Here is a 25,365-nt window from a genome sequence, read left to right as displayed (position 1 = left end):
TCAGTGTTCATACAAACCATCCCAGATTGGTTCTACCTTGATTTTCCTTTATGCATTCCATGAGACCCAAATTGTTGACCAAGTCTGAGACTAAGACAAGATCCAGCCGCACCCAGGCTCTGTCAGGAGTTTAGAAAGGAGGGGGCATCTGTTCTGAACATCATGACTCAGCAGCAGGGTCTCCCTTGTATCTTTATGCCTTCAGGCACTATACCAATGCCCTTTAGCTCTTCCCTCTCTACACTTCATCTATATAATAAGTAGTAGAGTGAGCCTTGCCATCAAATTCTGTTCAATCATGCCTTATTTATAAACTGCTTTTGTTAATACCTTTGATGGTCATTTTCTGAGTGACCCTAAACCAGTGATTTTCCACCACACTCTCCCACATCAGCAGAATAAAAAGCCAGCATCATCATCAGCATTATCATCAGTTGCAGCAAACTGCTCTAGTAAAAAGTCTCCCTGACCGTGGCAGGGGGTTGGAAGTCTTAAGGTCCTTTCCAACCCAAACCATTCTAGGATTGTACCGTACTTCACCCTGAATGTACTCAATTGTCAAAAAGCAGCAGACAAGCAATGACAACTACACATACAAGCAATGACATGTACAACGTACCTCAAACAGTCAAGAATCACACTCCTGTTCACCTTTTCCACATTTTCTTTCTCCTAGAAGATAAGAACTCCCACGTTGGGGGCTTTAATGCTTGGACATTGTTAGGCAAAGCAAGGTGGGAGAAGAAAGCCCACCTAAATCACCTAAAGCACATTCGAGGTTTAAGAGATGCTGATCTTGGCTAAAGCACAGGCTTTGACAACCAGATCTCACCCGTGCCAGGAAAACCTTGCCCGAGTGTGGAAGTTGGGCAGAATCCCCCTGACACAGGGCTCCCAAGTGTTACAGACGGGCATTAACAACCGAAGCACACGTGAAAATGCAAATGCCCCCAGGAATCATCTCCAGAACAGAGCCTGGGGAAGAGCAGGACTCTTTGAGGACAGACATATCTTAAATGCAACCCCTCTGGCTCTCTTCCCACAGAGATCAACAGGATCTCAAAGGAACACTTTGTAGCGGGAACAGCCACACGGTGTTTGGAGGGGGCAGCAGCACGGCTGCTCTTACTGCTGATGCTAGTGTTGTAATCACAGCCTGGTAGGACACCAGCGATCTCCCAGGGGACAACACATGGCCAGAACAACGCTCCCCCAGAAGGGACGAGCAAAAGGATGTTCAGGAACAAGAGCATTTCTTGTTCCCTGTCCTACACAAAACATGCCCTGCTCATTTGCACGCAGGCTGTGAAAAGGAAAGGCGAATCTCCTTGTTAACTTTCTCAGGAGCTAGGTGCTTCCCTGCGATTTCTACACCTCCTCCCAGGGAGACACATTTCCCAGCACCTTTCACAGGTGTCTCCCATGGCCGGCGACTCATTTTCAGCATTGCCAGGATCAAACCTTCGTGGTCTTTCATGGACTGAGAAGCAGGAGGACGAGGATGGGAGGGGGGCGGGTGTTGCTCATGTGGCTGCATATAATGCATACAATGCATGTAATTGCTCACGGCTGCAGCGTATGTGGGGCTGAGATGGGGGGTATTTATGCACATATGGGCCCGGTTTGCAGCAGCTCTGTGTCAGGAGAACGGGATCCCTGCATGGCAGGGAGGGGAAACACCAGAGAGGAGCGTGTGTTGGAAACTCCGCAGCTCTTCAGACAAACTTCACCATTCACCCCGGATACCCCACTGCTGACCTGCATGGCGCCATACCAGGGGCAATCCTGGCCCTGCTCAGCCCCAGCCCTCGGGACATCCAAGCTCTCTCCTGAAATTTGGGCTCACCTCTGCAGCTCCCATGTTCTCTGCATGGCGCCTGCTGAAGAAATCATCCTCCAGAAAGGACCTGTGATACAAGCAGGGGCTCAGCAGCACCACACGGGAGGCCAGGCTGTGGGAGGTGGTGGTGGTGGTGGCAGCCGGTACAACACAGAAATGCTGAAAGAGCTAAACCAGCAGTGGGATAAAAGTCAGTAGTGCTGGGACTGCTGGGTTTATACAAGGACCTGTTGTAAGGGAGATTTACACAAGATGCACCCCGCTGGGGCACCCAGCATTTGCTGGAAACTTCTGTTATCTCTCAGGAAGAAGCTCTTCCCTGTGAGGGTGCTGAGGCGCTGGCACAGGGTGCCCAGAGAAGCTGTGGCTGCCCCATCCCTGGCAGTGTTCAAGGCCACTCTGGACTTGGGCAGCCCAGAGGGATCTCCCGGTGGGAGAGGCTGTGTCTGAAACGCACTCACTTCTCACTGCCCTGCGAGCTGGTGCCCAGGGCTCTCCTTCTCCTGCCTCGGCCCGGCTGGGCACTCCAGGAAACCCAGAGACATTGTGGAATGAAGGGGGCCTGAAACGAGACAAATTCAAGCTCGGTCCCACTCCTGCCAGCGCCGCCTTCCCCTTCCCTCCCCTTCCCTTCCCTTCCCACCGCTGCCCTCCCCCGCGGGCGATGGGAAACGCCGGCTCCGGCAGCCGGGACCGGCCGCTGCCCTTCCCGCAGCGCTGCACACCCTGTGCAGAGAGGATTGAGCCTGCAGCGCCGACAGACAGAGCACGGGCACCGCTCGGCAGCGCAAACCGCCGCTATTGGCCGGGGCGCCCGGCAAGACACGGTCCGGCGGGGGGCACTCGGGTACCACCGCCACCAGCGGCAACATGAACCAAGTGACCAGTGCCCTGCCCCGCCGCAGGGCAGCACAGCATTAACACACGTATCCCTATCCAGAAACACGGCTGAAACAATGAATCAACAGCTCTGTGAATTGAAGCTGCTCCTGCCCAACACCACCATCACACCTCTGCTTCTTTACATGAGGTCCTGAAGGCAGTGCACTAAACAGACACATTTTGTCTGAAAACAGTTTGGTCGTTTATTAAATCTGTACATAGCTCGCCAATACCCTTCTCAGCAATGTAATTTTAACCTGCTCCTCCATCACCTCTCCGCAGTCTATCAGCTGAACAAAAGGCAAAGCCCCTTTGCCTCCTTTGGTATCCATTCAACCCAAAAGACGCTGCATCCAAAAGGCAAGTTTAATCATTTTATTTAACATCTCTTTCTGTCCACCTACTGCAGGTGGAGGCAAACATTGGGTCTGATCACTAATAGTGCCAGGAAAAAATCATCCCAAAAACTGATCCAACACGAGAGACTCCCAGGTACCAAAGCTGTCAGAGCACCAGCTCCTCACAACTGCAGGATTTCAGTCTACACTGAAAACTTTTTACCATTTGAAGCTCAGAGATGCTCTTCTCTGCATGAAGAGAGCTTTTATTGTTACTGGACAGAGTTAGTGGTGTTGAGGAATAGCAATGTGTTTGCTCAGTGGCAGTTGCGCTGATGTCCCAGGGCATCAGGAGGTTCTGTTCCAAGTTCAGTCTTAGTCCCATTAAATCCAGACAGCACTGCCTGAATCCCAAGTCAATACAAAACTAAAATTAATCAAATCATAAAAGCTCCTTGAAAATGCACAGGCAGGAAAAAATCTGGACACTTGGGATTGTCCATTTCTTCAAGAATGTCTTTAAAAACCAGAAGGACCTCCCTGAGGAACCAAGGACGTTGGTCAACTGAGTTCTGCTCTCAGATACTGGCTTCACCATTCCAGGTCAAATTGGCAGTTTCTAGCACTCCACGTAGTTTTTCACATCAAATATCCATTGCGTAACATTTGTAAAGTGCTTTGAGATAGTTCCATGAAAACACTAAGTTAGAGGAAGGGCAAAATATCTCTTAGCAGCACCTATCTGCTTACTATTACGACATTTCTTTTTTTCCCTTCAGATCAGCATCGCTATATCCTCCTTTGCCTTCTCACTCAGAGTCTGGTGCCAGCAATGGAGAAGGCACACAGCAAAAGCTGTTGCTGCAGGGCAGTGAGAGGATGCACTGGAAAACATGAGGATGTTTTCTGGAAGGATGAAGGAAGCAGAGCTCCAGAGGAGGACAGGTATTTACTTCCCAGAAGGATGAGTATTTCCTTCCCAGCTACCTCAGGAAAGGAGTGCCCATGCAGACTGATGTGCACAAAGCTATGCAGGAGGCTTCAGGCTGCACAAATATTTGCTAAACAAGGAGAGAGGTGGTGCTAATCATAAAAATAAAACCAAAATCAAGACATTGATGCTTTTTTGGGGGGAGGTCATAACTGCTCTTTAGAAGCCATGGCCTTAGGGATGTTAACCACCTAGTAGTAAAATCCTGCTACCATTCCAGTTGACAGCAACTGGTCTCCAGTTAGCAGCTTCACAAAAGCAATCCTTGTGTGAATAGATAAAGCTTTCCCAGATTTCTAAAAGGTTAATCTTACCATTAGAATTGCACTTTAAAAACAGGCATGGATCCCTGTGCACTCTCCCCAAACACCTCCTCGACTTAGGAAAGTGGAAAGAAAGGCTACAGTTATTCACTGTCCTACAGCTACCAGGGTTTGAGAGATTTGATTGAGGTGCCTGAAGGAAGAACACAGTTTTCAGCTCAGGAAAAAAACTCAGCAGGTTTCACAGCTTGGCTTGCATTGGCTTCAGGTGTTTGTGGAAAGACTCGTGAACCTGTAAAAGGAGACAGTGGTTACAAGCAGATCAGGCCTCATCTTTAAACCATTTTAGCTCTTCTCTTCTTGCAGTGGGGTTTTATACCAAGGAGATCCGAATCAGAGGCACTCCAGAGATGTAAGATCAGCCCGCTAACTCCTGTATTTGAGTGTCTGTGTGACACAAAGCACGAGCTATAAGGACCCTCCCCAAGAAAAGAGCCTTCGCACTACCTTTCTTGTAAGAAAAGAATGCAAGGTATCTCACATCCATACAGGCCATGGGGCATTTTAATTAAAATCCAAATGGGAGACGTTTCCTAGGGGGACTAATGAAGCTCCTAAGCCCCACTGACTTCAGGAACTCAATAAAATGGAGCGAGTTCTGCTGCGATTCAACTACAGCTGCAGTCCCTGGCAGCCCATCATAGGCTGGCTCACCATTCTTCTCATGCTGAGGAGAAGCTCACGGGGGGACTTCCACTGAATGTGACCAATCAGCCTGATACCAAGGCAAAGAAAACAACACAGGCTGAGAAACAAAACTCAGTAAAGCAAGAACAATTGAAAGCATGTGGAAAAACAGAAGGAAGAGGTTGGCCAGACACAAGCAAAGTTTAAATCACCGTCCCCTTTGGAGAATAAGCTGCCCAATACTGTCCTGGTTTCACCTGGGATAAAGTTCTTGTTCCTCCTAAAAGCTGAGAGGAAGCAGAGACAGGACACCTGATCCCCACTAGCCAAAGGGCCATTCCATTCCAAAGCAAATCATGCCCAGTATAGAAACTGGGGGGGAATCCCTGGAAGGGACCAATCACTACTCAGGTTGGGCTGGGTATGTGTTGGTGGGTGCTGACCAATTGTGTTGTGCAGCAGTGCTGGGTTTTGTCTGTCCCCTTTGTAGCTTCAGATTCTCTCCCCTTGTTATATCCATTATTACTATTATTATTCTTATTACTACTACTACTATTACTATTATTATTTTCATTATTATAGCATTATTATTGCTATTCTCATAATTCTCATTATCATCATTCTTGTCATTATTATCCTCATTATCATTATATTTATTACTATTATCTTTATTATTCTCATTAGTATCATCACCCTTATTAAAATCTTTATTTTAATTTTTTTTATTTATTGGGTTTTATACCAAGGAGATCTGAATCAGAAGCACTCTGGAGATGTAAGATCAGCCAGCTAACTCCTGTATTTGAGTGTCTGTGTGACAAGAGAATATAAAGACCCTCCCCAAAATACAGCCTCCTCACTGCCTTTCTTGTAAGAAAAGAATGCAAGTTATCTCACATCCTTACAGACCATGGGGCATTTGAATTAAAATAGAAATAGGAGATGTCTCCTATGGGACTACCGAAGCTCCTAAGCCCCACTGACTTCAGGAACTCAATAAAATGGAGCGAGTTCTGCTGGGACTCAACTACAGCTGCAGTCTCTGGCAGCCCATCATAGGAGATACTGTCTGTCCAAATCAAATAAAGGCAGCAAAGGCCATTGAGACAAGATTTAGAGTTCTGCTTTGGCTGATAGAAAAAGCACACCGCCTCTTCTCAGCTCAGTTTATTAGCTCAGATGCAGGCATGAAACACCTGACACTGAAGTACTGCAGAGGAGCAATTTATCTTCTCCTGTCTTTAGTGTTGTCTGAAGGCACTGGCAGATTTGCCAGGAAGTAGGTAGGACTTTCACAGCTCCAGTCACTAAGCAGAATTAACAGCAAGTGATAACTGCTTTTAAATTCCATGAGATGACTCCACTGTTTCTCTGTGGAGCATATGATTTCCTCCCTCTTAACTGAGAAGGTCTGAAGTGCCCCACAGGGTGCATGTGAAGTACACAAAGCAGAGGAATTCTCAGCATTGTATGCTGAAAGCAGAGGAGCAGTAGCCAGGTTGCTAATTTTGGTCTATTACCACCAGTGACTTTTCTCCCCCCCTTCATCAATTCACTTTGATCCAATGGTCTCAGCAGAGAACTCTAAACTGAGTTACTTCTGTAGGCACACAATGGCCCAAGACAAAGAACTAAGGTTTCTTTACCTCTGTTTTGTTCAGTGGGGATTTCTTTGCCCACTCAAACATGTTCTCATAGACATTGCCATCATAGCGGCCAAGCACCGATCCCAGGTGACTGTCATGAAAGTCAAAGGAGTCCACCAGGGCCACAGCATTGGGACGAATCACAGCCAAGAGCTCTTTCACACGCTGCTTCACTTGAGTAATTTGGGCATCAGTCAAGATACCCGCCTTGGGGGGTGAAAAACAGAGATTAGCAGAAGAGAATCCAGGCCACAAGAACCCTCCCCTCCTGTGTTCTAACACAGGTCAACCTTTCCCCCAAACGCAGCAGTTCACAGAACAGGATTTTGGTGTTCTTTCCCAAGTGCTAAGTAATCAAATTTGCCATTGTGCACAAGCAAAAGGAGCTGCCTAGCATTACCCACCACACTGCCCAGCTATTTAACCCAGGGTAGGAGACTCAGAGTGCCTGAACTTACTTTAGTAGCAAGCATCCTGAAGAATATGCGTAAGTGTATATTAAATTCAGCCTGGTTTCAGGGAACTAAAAGCAGCAAAGAGGAAAATGGGAAGACAAAATATACTGTGCCTGCCTGAAGACAAAGTAAAACAGTGCTGCACAAATACATTCTCAAACAGAGAGAATGAAGTAATGCTTGACAACATAAACCCATTCACGGAAGTCTAACATGAGTCTCCTTTACTGACTCCTTGGTTTCGAACATACAGCACCTGGTCACCAACTGCACAACACTCAAGCTAACTGATGCCACGTTACCATTTATTATCCAACTCTGCTTCTGCAGCAGATCGCCCTTAAAACTTGACAAGAGCCTTCCACTAGACCTGCACTGCTAATGGCCTTCTGGAAGTCAACAGAACTTACCCTAAGTACTCGTGCAACTCCACGTTTAAAGCACCTTTGCAAACAATGAATCTGGCTTTAAAAGATTTAAAGTGTTGGAGGAAGGCACCAACCTGCAGAAAGTCCCCTGTGTTCTTGCTGATTCCACAGAGAGAATACAGGAGACACAACTCAGTCAGGACAGCACGGACTGCTGCATTACTGATCTCAGCCAGCTTTGCTGTGAAAAGCTTCACTATCACATAGTGACAGTGTGCCTACAAGAAACAAAAAGGAAAGTGAATCAGGTTCATGAGGAGGTGAGAAGTTCTTCTAGTGTCTTCCTTTATCAGACACATAATTCACCTCAGACGCTTGCACAAGATCAACGGAAGTTTTATTCCAAGCATCCTCCTTGCTCCTCCGGTGGTTCAGTTCAGCTTCCAAATTCTTTGCTGCAGCTTCTACAAGCCTGTTTCATAAAAGGAAGAAAACCAGATTACACAGTAACACTACAGTAACAGGATTACACAGACTGAAATTCATGTGAATTCAGTGTAACACATCTGAACTACTCTGACATCATGTGCCACAACTGAATAAACTGAGTGAAAAGTTGTGGCTCTAAATCACCAGCCATCACTGCTGCACCTAGAACACAGCTAGAGGGCAAGAGGACATTGGATACCACATCTGTGGTGCCTGAATACCTACTCCGTGTAGGCATCTATTCTACTCTCACACTTCCTTCACAACAGGCTTTAGTATCAGGATTGCTTCTCTCCAGATAGAGCTCTCAGCAGTTTGAACAATGTATTTGTATGCGTAAATATACTTTACATGCAAATAAGAGATACTTCAAAATGGGACAGAAAACAGAGGAGCTAAGGAGCCTCTTTAATCTCAAAACCACTTGACACTGTCCCTAATCTGATAAAGCGTGTCACTACCTGACAGCAACACACGGAGCAAAGCTTTGCAAACTACAACACTGACAGGGCAGCACATCACCATCCCCACCCAAGACACACAGTTTGACTGGTGCTTGGCTCAGCCTGGGAAGCATGAACTCACCAGGCAGCACGTGCTTTGTAGGCCTCTACCAAGCTGACTGGATCATTAAGACGCACAGTCACAGTCCTGGCAGCCACATGCTGCGGCTGGATACGTTGCCTGGAGAGATCATTAAGGTAGGACACCATGCCAGTAACCCGCTGCCCAGAACTAACTTGCGTGTAGCTTTTGACAAGGAATCTGGAAATAAAGACAACAAACAGCAACTCTTACACAGGAGTTGTTGGAATGAAGTCAGCTTACCTAGGCTCAGACTAGCAAGGAACAGCTGCAGGCTTATTTTCTGTCAAAAACAGGGCAAGGGACAGAAACAGGAGATAAGAGAAGGATCATAATGTCAAGGCAAGAATGCCTCTGGATAGAGCTATCATACCTAGCTGTCTGCAGCATCATGACTGTGTTTTCTCCTTCGTAGGTGCAGGATGGGGTGAACGTGACGTAGATGTCAGGAATGCCGCTGCAGCGAGAGTAGCCATGCCCACCACATGCCATCCGACATTCCTCAATACCAGCATTGGCAGTCCAGGAAGTGAACGCCTTCAGCCCTGCTGTCAGTGCATGGAGCTGATGGACAAAACCAAAGCCAGTTTACATATTTATTTTCCAGTTTTAGCTTGTCCACATGCCCAGTACTGGGGCTCCCAGAAAAAGCAGAGTCAACATCACCCTGCCACTGTCCCACAGGTTCTGGCTCATCTTCTAAGAACTCTTCCCTGAGGAAGACTTTATGAATACCTCTGTTACATGTAAAGACTTCTTTTGAGTAGCCCATCCTTTCTGTCTCTACACATTGTATATACAAAACTCTCTTCAATTGCTTGTTGTCACAACATTAGGCTCTCAGACAGAATCCCTAACTGAAAACTACCATTATACAACCCTAACCCCTCAGTATAGTAGTGATACCTTGGATCAACACCCTAGTCATTCGGAAGGACAATCAAGGAGCTTCAGCACAAGCCTAAGACCAGTCTTAACCCTGCTCTCAAGCAATATGTAATCATTCCTGAAAGTCACCTTTTAAAAGAATATATTCCCAGTAGCTTTCTCACTGTGCATTAATTCATATATTTTAATAATAGGCTGCTAAATGAATAGTGCAAATAAAGAGGTCACAAGCACATAATGGGCTTGGGATCTACAAATCTCAAGCAGTACAAGTCATCTCAGGAGTGAAAGCCATAAGGGCTTGAGGCCTTTTATTCCATGCTACGAAGAAACCTTAGGTAAGATCCAAAACCAACCCTCTGATAGCAGAGGACACAGTACCTCTGGGAGCTCACTCAGATCTCCTTCGTTGATGTCTCCACTAATACGACGATAGGTGTCTTTTATGTAGGCCCCCACGAAATGAAAAGCATATGCTGTTGCCAGGAGAGGAAAGAGTTTGTATTGCTGGGTCTGATAATCCAAGATCTGGGGTTCGGGCTCCCTAGAGCAAAATACAGATGAGTTAGTAAGCCAGCAGCTAACAAACTGCTGCAGGAATTCCTATTGAACTCTCAATAGGTTCTGGAGTACAAGCTGCAGCCGTATCAAGCCAGACTATCTAAGAGTCTACAGTAAAGCCTCTGGCAGGGGGAAGACATTTGTCAAGAATGAAAGATGAAACAGTGTTCTGAAACTATCAAGGGCTAAAGCAAACATCAGCCACAGTCCTTCTTCCCCCCAATACTTCAGGTTTTTCTCTCAGCACTTAAGGCCACTCTTACTTCACTGCACTCACCCTGGCTTTAACTCAGACTGGTGTCTCACCGCGCTGTAGCGGATGGCAATGGTACAAGCCCGAGACAGTGAGCGAGCAGAATCACCTACAATGAGTGACCGGATGAACACCATGGTCCCATAGGTTAGCTTGTCACTGAGTGGCTTCACATAGGTGCCATCTGGTTCAACCTACCAAGAAAAAAGGAAACAAACCACAGCCTATTGGTTTCTAACATGTCCTCCCTTTTACATGTTCACATGTCAAGCTCTAAACTCACCAAGCAGCACTTAGAAGCAACCTACAGTCTTTTTGGTACACAATTCAACCACACAAGAGCATTTGAAGTGTCCATTTCTAACAGCATACACTGGAATGCACTGGTTTACCTGGGCATACTTCATCAGCATGTTTTCCCGAGGAATTCTGAAGTTGTCCATTTTCAGGTAGCCATTATCCATTTCATCATAACCAAACTTTGGCCCTATGTCACCCACTGTAATACCTGCCACAGACAAAGCCGTGTTAGGAAATGGGAACTAAACATCACACAAGAGGTTCGAGCTTTCTCCAGAAAAGAGACTGGTTTTATAGCCAGTCCTGGGATTGTCAGAAGTCACAGCCAACAACGACATTCATCCCTTTGATGAGAAAGCATTGCCCTGATTTTGGCTGGGACAGAGTAATTTTCTAGTAGCTGGTGCAGTGCTGTGCTTTGGATTCAGGATGAGAACAATGCTGATAACACACTGGAGTTCTGGCTGTTGCTGAACTGTGCTTACACCAAGTCAAGGACTTGTCAGCTACCCACACTGCCCTGCCAGCAAGCAGGCTGGGGATGCACAACAAACTGGGAGGGGACACACCCAGGACAGGTGACCTTGACTGGCCAAAGGGAGATTCCAGACCATAAGGGTTCACACTGAACAATAAAACCGGGGGGAGCTGACCAGGGGTGGTGGCTTCTGCTCAGGGACTGGCTGGGATCAGCCAGCAGGTGGCTAGAAACTGCACCCTGCATCACTTTCTTTCTGTATTCTTTTATCATTATTATTATTAGTGTTATTTTCCCCTTCCTTTTCTGTCCTATTAAACTGTCTTTATCTCAACCTACAAATGTTACATTTTTCCAATTCTATGAGGGAATGGCTGTGTGGTATTTAGCTGCTGCCAGGTTGAACCACAGGGAGTGGACATCAAAACACGGGGATCTTCATATATGCAGTCCTCCCACCGGGGCAGTTACCTCTGAAGGTCATCCACAGCTCACCTCTAGCTAGATGATGATGAAAGTTACTCTTTCCCTTTCAGAAAGTGGGACATGCTGCCTCACAGAATGCAGATCTGGGAAACACTGGGATCAAATTCCAAACTAACCTTCCCATTGAAAGCCTGAGATGAAAAATGACTCCGTGGTAGTTCAGTCATAAGAAAGACTCTTTTAAGCCTTGTGACCTACCAACTACTTACTGAAATCAGCTGCTGAAAGAAGCCACATACGTCAAGAAGACACACACAGCTGTATATAGGTGGAGAGGAACAGATCAATCGTATTCCAGGTGTATTTCTTAAGTTTTACCTGGCAAAGGTTCATGGGTGCCCAGCTGCCGTATGGGAACAATGAAGGCATGCAGCCCTTTGCACTGGCCCTGGGTATAGAGCTGAGCCAGAACGATGGCATGGTTTGATGTCTTTCCAACTGCAAAAGGAGTGGGAGTCAGAAGGAAAAAAAACAAACATAATTCCATACATAGAGTGTCTTTCTTTAAAGCAGGATCTGAGATTACCTTAAGCATATCATGCATTAGAGAACTGGACTTACAACATCAGTTATCAGCCAAATTCTACAGCTAGAAAATGTTGCTCGAGTCAGTGAAAGCTGCACAATATGATTCTCTTGACTATACAATACCAAGTCCTTGGCAAACCTGTCAGTGAAGCTGAAGGAAGTCTAAACTCTGATACAACCAGTCAAAAATTACACCAAATCCATGGAGTGTGAATGATTCCGGGAAACAAACCAGAGCACACAGACAATGCAAAGTTTTAGTAGGCTCTGCCAAGTCTGTTATTTGTTGCGCAAGAGGAACTGCCTTTCACCCAACTCTTTGGATTGTCTTTCAACCACCATCCTGTAGACAGAACACACAGGACATCGCCTCCCTAAGCTTGCCATACATATTCCAGATTTAGGCACACAGTGATGCACTTACGTCCACCAGGCCACCACTTAATTGAAGTCACAGTGGGGCTGTTGAGGATGAATTCCTGGGTAGCAGGGTCGTAAGTAGCTGTAGTTTCTAGACCTCGAAGATGAGTTCCTAAAAATAAGCAAAACACAATGTTTTGGCACAAAGTCAGTCACAAGAGCGACAAAGACAGAACTGGACAAACGGAAGCTGAACTCCAGTAGTAATGTACAAATTTGAAGTTTTGTTTTAGGCTACATAAAGGATTAGTTATCAACCAATTCAGGAAGAACAAGTGAGAGTCAGACCATATTCTGGGACCTGAAGCAGGAAACATGTTCTTGTTGGTTTGTGGCTTTTTTTCCCCCAGTGGTCTAAGATGAGTTTTCCAAGTACCTCCAAACTGACACCTTTCTTCTCTCACACCCCAAAAGCTCAGTTCAAAAGGTCCAAGAAAATGTGCTCACCTGGATGTCACTAGAACTGCAATTTGATTAAATGGCAAAACAAAAATCATCTACATTTCAGGCACAAGATGAAAGAATCAGAGCCCCTCATCTCTTTCTTCCCTCAGCAGGCTACATTTTCCTCACTTGATTGAGCAGTTTCTCCCAAACAAGATCATCCATAGCTCCAAGACAGCACATATAACATGAATATGCTAGGATACTGATGCAGGTAGATGAAGAGACTGCGAAAAGATGAAGGTAACCAATCCAGGAAAGGTCTTCGTGCTGTGCTCCCAACTCCTTACACTTCACACACACCTACCTCAGCAGTGGCACTGTTCCTACACATGCAAATCCAAAATCACTGGGCCTACTTGCTTGAACTAGAAAGCTGTGAACACTCCTGAGTCTGGACTGATAGAGCCAGTGACTCTACGTGAAAGCTTCAACATGAAAAATTTTATCACCTTGATGCAACCACATTTCCAAAGCATGGAGTTCATGGTAGACTTCCACAGGCAGCTTAACACAGACTTACTTTGCTGGTAAAGGATCTTCAAACCTCACTAAGTTGCAGGAGATTCTCCACAGGCTTGCAGTTAATTTGTGCTTCATTCAGTCTCTACATTTCACTTCAGCACAAAGATGAATCCTGCTCATTTTTAGAAAATGATTCTCAATCTGCAACTCTCAGATGTCAAAAATCAAGGTCCCCAAAGCATAGTATCATCCCTTTGAAACTTGCATTAAAAGTGTTGCGATCACAATACTGCTGGAGTTATCAAAATCCACTTCAAGCTTGAAAGCAAAGGAAAAGCAGTAGAGAACAAAGTCTACTTGAGACAGATAATTAAAAACAACATTTTGTGGTCCAATTAAAAAGAACACATGGGAGTGAACTAAAGAACTGGGGGAATAAAGCTCCCCACAAAACATGAGCTTTGGAATCAAGTCATCCACGTGTTCTCTGGTCCAAGGTCAGTCCCAGGGTGACAAGCAACTCAATACCTTTCTTTTTAGCATCTGTTTCAGTACATTAAAGCTCTTTTGTCTTCACATTAAGCAGAGAAAAACAGAAATCGCACTGGAAAGAATGGTAAGTGTAGAAATTAACAGATGTCATCAAACTGACATTACCACAGCCACATGTGATAGTCTATACTGGTTTGAATGGCACAACAGGAGCATTCAGTATGGTCATCTATAGAGCTACAGACACTAAACTCTCCCATAGGAGATAAAAAGACAAACAGCATGTGGCACAATGATCCATTAAAAATTCCAGCAGTCCACTTTTCCCTACAGCCCCAGCTGCACATGTGAAGACTGGGGGGAAACACACACCATTTTTCCCAGGCAGGGGACTCCTTTGAACACCAACCATTCTTAGAAAGAGCATTTAGTGAATGTACTGTACCATGGCCCATTTCAGTCTGGGCATAAGTGCCAATGATCTCCAGGTTCCAGGCAGGCATGAAGAAGCGATCCTGCTGCTCTGGGGTTGCCTGGGTGAGAAGGGTGGGGAGGAACATGCCCAGATGAAGGTCCAGAGGCTCAGGCCGTCCACGATGAACAAAGCTGTGAAGAAGTGCCATGGGACGGGAGTGTGAAGGGAATGTTATGGGAAGGAAGCAAGCAGGAAGATTATGGTGCAGGTTTAGGAAGAGACAAAAAGAGAAAAAAAGAAAGATTCAGGTGTAAATCAGAATTCAGCAAATGTATTACAGAAACCAGAGCACTGTCCTTTCTCAGGCTGGATAACTTACCCTTGCTCTGAAATAAACATCCTGCAGTGCAATTTCCTGCTAATGCTACATAAAAAGCATTTGCAGCATTCCTGTATTTTTGGTGCACCACACTTCACAGATATAAAGAAAGATATGAAGTCCACTTTTTCCTCAGGGCAGAATGAGGTAGAACTCTCAGTTTATCCAGCTGAGTGAGCAAAGTTTCAACTGAGCTTGCTTTTCTTATTTTAAAAAGGCGCATCCTAGCTGCCTATGCTATGTACCTTCTCCTTTTATTAAAGATCAGATGCAACTAGAGTACACTCAATTCCAACTCCTTCAACTTTAGCTATGTTTAAAAGCTCTCTTAAAAGGACAGTGCTCTGCATGGGTAAGTTGTGAACACAAACAATTTGGCAAGAAAGCCAATGTTTTTCAACCAGCACAGTCTCTCCAATTAAATATGTTTCATTAGAGCTACTCTTCCTCCAAGCTCTCCCAAACACCTTATTAGTAAGTGGTCTATTAAGGTTTTCTGATATACAGAATTAAATGCATGTTAAACCTTTAAATGTTGATAGGTTTGAGTATTAAAAGAGCAGGGATATAGATGGAGGATCAGTACCTTCTGTACAGAGGTTGTCCATCTGGTTCATTTATGTATGAAATAATTAAATAGGTCTAACAGAAATACATAGATTTAAATAAGAGGTACATTATGGAAAGAGCGCTGATCTGAGCTTAGCTCAAACTCAGCTGACATTCTTAGCAAAGTGGGAAGAACACATCCTCAGGTTACCTGTAAACACATATTAATAGGAACTAGCTCTAACTCTACAGCTTCCTAAGAACTGTAGTGTTTCTCTCTGATATCTCAGACACCTACAAATAAATTCAACCATCTAGTAAACCCAGTAGCAATGCTTCCTAAGCTTTCTGACTGAGCAGTGACCAAGCTCAACAGAGAGCTAATGGCTTATCAGGAATAACAGAGTTCAGTACTGGTAAGAAGTACACAGCTGACAGTCAGTGACTGAAAGAAAACCCTCTTTACTAGCAAAAGCTATGATCCAGGTAGAAACAGTAGTGTCAATACTCCTTTTGGTTTCTTTTACAGCCCTGTGCCATTTGTGCTTTTTCTTTCTTTAGTTTTTTTTCCAAGAGACTAATTCATTATGGATTAAAATCAGTTCATTAAGATAAAACTGAGTAACCCATCCAGGCTAGGATTCAACTCAATAATGCAGAGGTCTGTTTCCACATCACCAGTTTCTAACTATCAGGATTAAATTAAGGACAGCTCAGTGACAATTGCTACAGCAGCTTTACTGATAAAATAGTTCAGATACTCAACATTCACCACAGGAATGCCAAACAGGTGCATTTGCATTATTCAGCATGGAGAGATTTTACCACAGTATCACCGTATCAGCCCTATTAAGTGTCAAAGTACTAATTTTACCATCAAACAACATGAGAACTATGAACTATAAGCAAACCAGACCATCACCAGGCAAAGAAGTGCAACAATCTGATGTGAAATAGCGAGCAGAACAAATCACTTTGGTGTGAATGTGTGTCTGATTTAAAGAAGTTGGTGAGATAAAGCAAAGAGGGTCAACAGGACTTTATCGGTGCCACCCAGGTGTGCCTCAGCTACTGGTGCTAAGCCAGATTTGCTCACTCCATCTCTCCCAAGCAGAACAGACTCAGGATTCCCTCTGTTGCATTTTCTACAAACATTTCAGCTACCACAAGTAGCTGTAAGTGAACAGCAACTGGCATCACCAGCTAACTTCTGCAGTTGTCCAGACTTGTACGTATCCCACTTTCCGAGTTTAGATGCCAGCACAAGCACTGGAGTCTTTACTTTGAACTACTCTTGCACATATTTAACAGCCATAATTCCAGGTTCAGGGCTGAAAGACTGTTTTCTCATCCATTAAATGTTCTTCCAGTTGAAGAATGAGTCATTTTCAACAACAGCAGGAATCAGATGTTTTTCTTCTTTGAAACCAAGATCTTTCCATGAAGTTGTACAGTGGCAATCAAGTAGGATCTGGAAGAAAAGTGCCTGGGGCAAAGCATATCTTACTCTCAAAAACAAAACTGTACAACCTCACCATGCTGCACTGCATCTGAAGGTGTACTTCTGACCTGTTTAAGAAGGGCAGTCATGCACTGAGCTGAGATATATGTGACCCATATTCAGGCAAAAATAAAAACCACAGTACTGTTGACTAACATGTTCCAACCAGTTCAAGTGAAATTCAGACTCCCACAGATCAGAACCACCTCTTCACCTTAAAGCAAAAGTAAACAGCTACAAAGTCAGTGATCAGCTAAGACATGCATTCTGGAAAAGACCAAAATTAACTCTGTGATTGTCAGGATGTGAAATGAAGCAGCTGTCTAGCTACCGGACAGGAAATATCTACAGTTAACCAACCCATTTTACTTTCCCCTTTTTAGCGTTACCTAGGAAGCATCATTCATTTCCAAAGGGGAGTTACAGAACAGAGGTTACCCATTGATCCCTGCAGGGAACTAACCATGTCCCATTTCGGTTTGGGCGTAGGTGCCAATTATCTTGACTCCATGGACCAGGGGCAGCCATTTCTCCTTCTGAGCATCAGTCGTTTGGGTCTCTAAGGTTTTTTGAAACATGCTGAAGTGGAGACCGAAAGGTTCAGGAAAATTGCCCAAGCATGTTCTACAGGAGAGAAATAGAGGGATCTGGAGCTCAGTCTGAAAGGCTTTTTGCCAACCCTACAATAAGATAATTTCTTTACCTATTTCAACCTCTTCTTTTGTCCCACAGTCAGCCTCCAAATCAGGAGGCATCAGGATCATAGAATGGTTTGGGCTGGAAAGGACCTTAAAATCATCCAGTTCCAACCCCCTGCAATGGGCAGGGTCACCTCACACTAGACCATGTCACCCAAAGCTCTGTCCAACCTGGCCTTGAGCACTGCCAGGGATGGGGCAGCTACAGCTTCTCTGGGCACCCTGTGCCAGCATCTCAGCATCCTCACAGGGAAGAATTTCTTCTTCCTGTTTCAGTTTAAACTCATCAGCCCTTACTCTATCGTTACAGTCCCTGATGAAGAGTTGTTCCCCAGCATCTTTGTAGCTCCCTTCAGAAGCAATGCTGATGGGGAAATAATTTTCTTCACCAGGAATCCTGCTGTTACTGCACAACTGGGAAAACAAAAAAATAATCTTCTACAAAGATTCAAGGCAAACCCTAAACTGAGGACATGAAAATCAAGTTATCTTCTCCCTCAAATCTCAGGCTTGGTGGGAATAAATCCCACTGCTGCTGGTAGCCTAAAACTAGGCCATTATTAGCTACAAGCACTATGTATTGAAAAGGAAAAAGCTTCTTGGGTGACCAAGTGCTTCTCAGAAGAGTTCTGTGTTCCATGTAGCTGCCTCTACCCGATACGGAACTCGCCTTCAATTAAAATTACTGTTACAGGCTGGTGCTGGAGGGGATGGAAGGAAGTCAGACATTTTAGGTGTGCCTCATCAAAATAGAAGTTATTTCATGAGAGAACTCTAGTAATTTAGTTACCACAATGGCAGGCAAAGTACATTCCTAATTACAGGCAGCTCTGTAACACAAACATGCTAGAAAGTTTCACTGTGCAGAATCTGTGTAGTAAATGGCAACAACATCTTCCCTTCAACACTCTGCAGTCTGAACAGCTTTTTCACCTTCAATCAAACAAACAAAAAAATCAAACACAAACGTGTTCCATTCTAACTCTAAGCTGGAGAAGGAAAAAAATGAGTGCTCTGCAGGAACAGAACTCCCCACTTACTCAAAGATATATCCTTCCATCCCAAGGTACTAATAACTGCCCAGGGAGCACATTAAAGAGCCTGCTGCCAACACAGATCCACATTACATAACAGATGCTATGCATAGTTTGTCAAATTACAGCAGCATTTGTGATTGACATTTTACACCAGGACTGGAATAAGTGCTTGGGAGCAGAGAGCACATGCTAATTCAAAACCACATCCCTTACACAAGCTGTGGAGCTCAGCCTTAGGGTAAGAGAAAGCAGGACAAAGCTTCTTCAAGCACCACTGAATTGCACACTGAAGATGCTCGTTTTAAATGGAACAGTTTTCAAATAGACAAGACTGAAAAAGTGATGGATTTTTCCAGAAGCAAAACCAATCATATAATCTAAAGCTGGCTCTCAACATGTCAACTATGCTTCAAGCCGGTGTCTAGAATGGTCGCAATCAAAGCAATGCTCTTACCAGAAAATATTCTGTTGCCTACAGGAGCACATGGTTACAAAGTCAAACTTAGGGTGACCAAGGCCTTAAAAATGCTACAAGGACAGCCAGCTAGAGTATTTTTCAGCATTTCTGTGGTTTCCTACATGGGTTATTTACTCTCAGACCCATATACAAGAGAAGCACCCTTCACTTCCTCACTGCTTACAGCACAATTACTTTATATCTAGTCCTCGGGCCCAAAAAGGACAAACCCACAGAGGGAAACCAAGTGTTGACTATGAAATACACTGCTTCAGGACAGCTTGGGAAGAGCTTGTGCAGTTGTCTGCATGTTTTCAAAAGCCATCAAAAGAACTTGTGGAAAAGGTGCAGCACATGCTTTGCTGTCAGAGAAAGCAGGTCAGACACTGCTCCTTTGAAGGTAATACCCAGAAAAATCTTGAGGGTCCCACCAGCAGCCGTCATTGCCTATCACTAAAGCTTAATCACAACTGCCAGATGTTTCATGCTTAACTAGCACCTCCTCTGATAGCAGTAAGAAGAATGACATTTTGGGAGTGAATACTTTAACATCCCTGTGCCAGAAGGTCATGCTATTTCACTGACTAAACACACAGCATTCTTGCATTAACGAGGCTTAAAGCAGAACTGAAAGCTAATATACAGCAGAAACTTCTCATCTCTGCATACACCACATGGAATGTTTAGGATTTCCTTAATGTGTCTTTTAACAATTTGAATGACAGAGAGAATCCCATTTTCCTCGTGACTCAAGGCAAACAAGAGGTATTTGCTGTGAAGGGAGGAACAACAGGTTTTCTTTCCTTCTTTGTTCTCTCTCAAATGCTTACTCCTTCCCCTTCCAATTTCTACATTCCCACTACTTACACAGCTTGTTCCCCAAAAGCTGCATTGTGTAACTGTTCAAGGACTGAATGTGGCACAAGCCATTTGACCAATGAGCAATGGCTCTGTCAGTCTGAAGTCAGGCCTGTCATGACAATCAGCAAGTCAAGAGGAGGGCTGCAGCTCCAAACCCACTTATGGGAGAAGGATACACTAGTTCGGCAATAACAGATCTTCGTAGATTTCACTGCGGGCCAACACCACCCACATAGTAAAAGACAGTTGTGTTGGATAGATGAGTGTGACAGTGTATCTATCAGTGAACAGAGTACAACAGAAACAAAGTCTATGTTTTCAGAGACTCCAAAGCTAAATGAAAAACTGCAAAGATTCTCAGGCTGCAGAACTAGGTCACAGAATGAGGCCATTTACTTTAAAGCACAATCTGGAAGCAAGCTCTTCTAGCTTTCTGTGGTTCTTGAGGTAACCCTCTCAAAGAAGACCATGAAGGGCTTCGGTGTTAATAGGTATTATGGTAATAAACCCCTTTTCCAGCTGTGTCAAAAAGACTCATCCAATTCCAAATTAAGCTGCTCCAGGTCCTAACACTAGATTCAAAATAAGAAGTACAAATTCTCACAGGGAAGTCCACATTCATGCAATGCTTCTGAACACAGGAATCATCTGTTGATTTGCAGCTCTCAGATCTTCTCTGACCCAGTTTCTCCCAACTGTTTTTCTCTTCTTCATTTAGTCCCCTTTTCCTCAGTGAAGGTTAAACTTGAAGGTGAATTAAAACTGACTACATTGCTCTCTTCAGAGCTGTGCAGCACAGAACAATTCCCATTTTCCATGCTGACTTAACACTTTCCTGCAGCCAGACTGTGAAGAAAATCTTAACTATTGGCACTTTTAGGCTGCTGGCCTTCAAAAGCTGTAGCCACAGCAGCAACTGCAGTGTTGCCACATGTTAAGACATGAAGAACTAGCTGAAAAGCAATAAAAATGACGTCTCATTGTATTTGATAGATCTTCTTATACTTTGGAATGCAAAGCCCTTTGGAAACAGGAAGGAGGAGCTTTCAGTTGGACATGTCACAGCAGCAACAACTGTTCATCTCCAGGACAGTTGAAGGAAGAAGCATTTCTCCTCTCTTCATAAATTAAGCTATAAACTCAGTCAGTCAGACACAAAGCTCCCTGGAGAAGCTCTGGCAGTACGGAAAAGCCACAGGAAAGAAACTAGCTCAAAATTCCCAATTTGTGTATGTGAATAAATCTGTCCCTGCTGTTTGGGGATAATCCAAGCCACAGGGAATTGGTAACAAAATATCTTAAGCTTCCATATGTAAAAATCTGATGGTCAATCACAATAAATACAATTTGACATATGAACCAAGGACATCCATCCATTTCAATAACTTTGTCTAAGGCATGTCCATGTCACACCATTATACCCATTCAATTTTCCAGTTTGGAAAACAAAACCCCAGTTTCTCTAAGTCAGCTTTTACACAAATAAAGTCCCTTATAAAAAAAGTCCCAAATAAAGTTTTGCAAGTTGGGTGAGGTTCACTAAATTTAAAGTGTTTGGCACTCAGCAGGCGAGAAAGTGGGGACAGATACTGAAATGGAAATGAAATCAAAGGATGGAAAACTAATCCATTCATTTCTTCCCTTTTCTATGCAGCACAAAGCAAACAGCCTCCTTTGCAAACACCAGGTATTAAGGAAATCAGGAAGATGAACAGAATACAGTTTTCAGAACAAACATATTCCACTTGCAGGCAAGAAGTGTATGTGCTGCTCTTCCTTGTGTTATTACAGAAGATACTGGAAAATGCAGTCTGTAGTAACACAATTGTCTCTTGAAATCCTCAATGTCCACAATTAGAACTGACCCTGAAAGAAGTAATCCTTCCTCATGGTTTCAGTTGATTTTGGATCATGAGCTCTGATTAGTCACACCTAACTGTTCACAGCACATAACATTTGGATGTGATATTTGGTACCTACATGAAACACTAAGCTTTCATACATTTAATGTTAAGCATTGATGGCTTCTAAATTAGTTTATGGAAGGACAAAAGTAGAATCTAACATTTGACTACTTCAGAAAGTCCTGTCTTCATAAAGTATTGTCAGTAATGCTACCAGAAGACAGCACTGATAGTGTAAGCTTTGTTGAAGTCTGCCAGCTGCCATGCTGGATAGGCTGCTCTAAGTTTTCTCCATAAAAATAACTAAAAATCTTCCCTATCAACTCCAATAATCCTCATATAGGAAAAATTTTAATGATTAACTTCTGCCACGCAGTACCAGAATAACCCAATGCAGTTACTGAACTTCCTTCTTCTTGTCACTGTCCACCAGTGCCAATTTTCAAATAACATTTCCATTACTGCCATGAGAGCTTTCATGAAGCAGGTCAGTGTAGACCAAGTTCTTTGAAATTCAAACTCCATCGGACAAGTTTGATTCCAACTCACTACTCCCAATATTCATGCCCTGAGGCTAACAACAGCTTTTCCACAAATCCAGTCAGCAGGGGCTTGTGATGCTACCACTGCATTATTTCATTTGCAATGCTCATTTAATGTGCTAGAGTATTCATGGTATGTCCAGATGTGTCTAGAGCTGTGCAATCTCTCTCTGTTAAGCAGTTTCTCTCCGATTATATGAGAATGAGTTTAACGGAACTCAGGGGAGAAATATGTCAAAGTCAGGAACTAAGTTCCCTGCAAGGAATCAAATTCGGATGTTAAGGACAGTTTTATAAATTTAATCCAAGGGTAATACTATCAGATAAAGGTCAGATACAACAAAAAGCCTCTAGGTGAAAGGGAAACACTACAACACCAGGAGCCTGAAGCAGGGAGATAGGAGAGACAGTTATAAACAAAAAACATGTAAGCTATCCTGGCACATTTTCAACTATGCCTGTAATGCAACTTTATTAGGTCTAAGTGCAAAGTGAAGTAATCAGTTTTAAGAGACTTCATTAGAAGCTGCAACCTCATCAGATCTGTCCAGATTCAAAATATTTTGGTATAATTTTTATTTCTTTTTGGAAAAGAATAAACAATCACACTAAGAGTCCTATTTTTTACTTTCTGCACCATATATAATAAACAGAGTATGATTATTAATGGTGCATTTCTAGTCAAAAATCTAAGATAACACAATATTCAGGGTTTCAGCTGCAATGTACTGAAGCCAAATCTTCAGGAGGCTTTTGTACAGGTCTTGAGCTTCCTTAGACAGCAAACACAGCAAAAAAGCCCAACTCTAACACCCTTGGTGATGATCCAAGCAGCAAACTCCATAGTGAGGTACCTTTTAAACCAGTAGATCTCCTCTGGGTCTGCAATCCCATATTCTCTTAACTTCATCACCATCAAAGAGCTCTTCCTGATGGCTTGCTCATAGCGCTGGCTGCGGGACAGGAAGTTCAAATCCTCATGCTGGAAGTCAGGGTCATTAATAACTAAGGCCTCTGGGGACAGAAGAGGAAAACAAACTCAGCTTCCACAAACCTCAACAGGCAGCAGGAGAGAAATGATTCAGCCTTTCACTTGCTGGACCTCCAGATACAGATAACAGAACATTCAGGACAACAGCTAATGCAACTAGAAAGACATCAGAGCTCTTGGAGAATGGGACTCTAGCAACAGGGCATTCTCCCATTCCACACATAAAACACATCTTAAGTTCAAACCACACCTGGCAGGAGGTTAATTCACTAATGAGGCCCTCAGTTTACCTGCAAGGCCCCTCAATAACCATTGCAAAGCCTCAGATAATCACCCTTACTGCCAAAAAAGCTGCTTCATGAACTTTGATCCTTTCAAAAGGGCACATCTATTACTCCAACCATGCCAACCAGAAACCAAGATACCCAGAAGCCACAGTCCCCTTTGGCACTGAAGTTACACAACCCTTTGGGGGCCTCACCCCAGTGTGGGCTGGGAAGAGGATGTCAGTATTCTGTCATTAATCTCACATATCATGGGTATGGCGAGTGACAATCACTTTGTACATGTACTGCTGGGCACAAGTGTACTAGAAAGAAAAAAGGGAAAGGGGCTAAGAAAGATGCCCATGGGAAGTTGCCTCTGGAGGAAGGGATGAGAGGTAGGACATCGTTCTATTAGGGCCACCCTAATACTTTTAGCGGAGGGCAGAAGACAGGGATCAAGGACACAACACTACTCCTGTCTAACCCATCAGACCATCTAACCCTTCCTTCAGGCGGCGCCCTTCCCCTGCAAGCCCTCTCCTCACAGCTTCCCCTCTCCCAGGGTCTCCCTCTCCCCAGAAGTTCCTACCCAGGTTTTCCCTGCCCTGCAGCCGGCCTCCCCACCACCCCCTTCCCCGGTCCCCCTCTCCCCACATCCTCCCACTCTCTCCCCGGGTTTCCCTCTCCTCAGAAGCCCCGTACCGGGCCTCCCTCTCCCCCCACAGCCTCTCGCCTCCCCACACACCCGATGCCCCCTCCTAAAACCTTATCCTCCCCTCACAGCCCTTCCCTAGATATCTCCCCTCCCCACAGGACGTCCTCCCCTCAGCCGTAAGAGGCCACCGGGCCGGGGCCACCCCCACCGAGCTCCTTGCGGCGCCGGGTGCGGTCGGGGCCGCCATCCAGGATGTGCGTGAGGAGTTCGGGCTGGAAGGTGGCGGCGGCGCGTTCCCTCCGCAGGTCCGCGTTCATCATCGTGGTGACAGCAACGGCGACGGCTCCACCCGGCCTCGGCCTCAGCCCCGGCACCCTTCCTTCCGTCCGTCAGCCCTCCAGCTCCAGGCTCCGCTCCCCGGCCACGCCCCCACACTCGTCACGGCCGGCCACGTGATCGTTGCCTCCCGCGGGAAGAGGCGGTGTGAGCGGCGGATGCGGGTCAGTGCTACACTGGGCATTAAATCGCGCTTTAAAGGGGCCCGACCGCGGGCTGCAGGCGGGGTGGGGGTGAGTAGCATGGATGGGTAAAGATAGATAGATAAGATAAGATAAATGGATGGATGGATAGATAGATATCGGTGGGTGGGTAGGTAGGTGATAGATAGGGCGTTGTAAACCTTGCACACAACATGCTGCGCCTTGGAGCGGGTGCGTAGTGAACTGCACGCAAAGAGCTGTGCTGGACGGACGGTCAGCGGGCTGGGCGTGCATGAAATTGGGCATTACACAGAATCAGCTAGGTTGGAAAAGAGCTTTGAGATCAGTTGCGTAGCACATTGAGACTGCATATAACATCCCGCACCTACCTGCAGCCAGGCTAAGTAGTTCATTAAGAGCACGTGCTGCTCTTGGTCACGTATTAAGTACTGCATTAGGTGTATATGTATCTACATGTAACGTGCTTCACTTGGGGCCAAGTGTGTGGTAAATGCACATGCAGCATCCTTCAGTTGAAGTTGCATGTGCATTAATTCATGCACTGAGTAGGCACATAGGTTGTGCATGTGTTAAAAAGAGCATTAAATGTGCATTGAGCATCCTACATTCCTGGCTGATCCCACCGGGCTGCACAGCTCAAGCAATGTAGGACAGCCTTTGCCCTGTTAGGCAGGTGTAGAATTGAACCTGCTTTTTAAATCTGGGTTAGGTGAGGTGGAGATGAAGGGAGCTGCAGACTTCGTGGAGCAGA

At 44.9% G+C, this 25,365-nt stretch overlaps 1 protein-coding gene across 4 annotated transcripts; it reads right to left on the bottom strand.

Moving 5' to 3' along the window:
- Positions 1-2,900: 2,900 nt before the first annotated feature.
- Positions 2,901-24,469, bottom strand: ACOX1 (acyl-CoA oxidase 1). Of its 4 annotated transcripts, none has more exons than XM_061354565.1 (14): positions 24,323-24,469; positions 23,057-23,216; positions 17,167-17,327; positions 12,463-12,570; positions 11,829-11,948; positions 10,639-10,754; positions 10,271-10,440; positions 9,814-9,976; positions 8,918-9,108; positions 8,545-8,724; positions 7,837-7,942; positions 7,605-7,748; positions 6,648-6,854; positions 2,901-4,606 (listed from the first exon to the last, which is right to left on the bottom strand). In XM_061354565.1, exons 1-14 carry the CDS (start codon positions 24,432-24,434, stop codon positions 4,556-4,558), a joined length of 1,989 nt encoding a protein of 662 aa, XP_061210549.1. In that variant the 5' UTR covers positions 24,435-24,469; the 3' UTR covers positions 2,901-4,555. The 4 variants fall into 4 exon arrangements, with proteins under 4 accessions (XP_061210549.1, XP_061210540.1, XP_061210550.1 ...); XM_061354556.1 differs by lacking the exon at positions 17,167-17,327 and adding an exon at positions 14,305-14,465; XM_061354566.1 differs by lacking the exon at positions 24,323-24,469 and adding an exon at positions 14,305-14,465 and having other exon boundaries at positions 23,057-23,196.
- Between the last annotated feature and the right edge of the window lie 896 nt (positions 24,470-25,365).

This window comes from Neopsephotus bourkii, unplaced genomic scaffold (genome assembly GCF_033783945.1).
Source record: "Neopsephotus bourkii isolate Nb327-2 ecotype Australia unplaced genomic scaffold, CSIRO-AGI_Nbou_v1 NB_72, whole genome shotgun sequence".
NCBI lineage: Eukaryota > Metazoa > Chordata > Aves > Psittaciformes > Psittacidae > Neopsephotus > Neopsephotus bourkii.
This window is presented reverse-complemented; position numbering and strand designations above follow the sequence as displayed.

Bases quoted from the DNA above. Each gene is read 5' to 3' on its own strand.
- ACOX1 (XM_061354565.1), bottom strand. From the start codon at position 24,434: ATGATGAACGCGGACCTGCGGAGGGAACGCGCCGCCGCCACCTTCCAG. The intron at 17,328-23,056 runs GTACCTCACTAT...TCTCTCCTGTAG, and splicing joins GAGATCTACTGGTTTAAAAG to AACATGCTTGGGCAATTTTC. The intron at 8,725-8,917 runs GTATGATAGCTC...CTTTATTTCCAG, and splicing joins ATGATGCTGCAGACAGCTAG to ATTCCTTGTCAAAAGCTACA.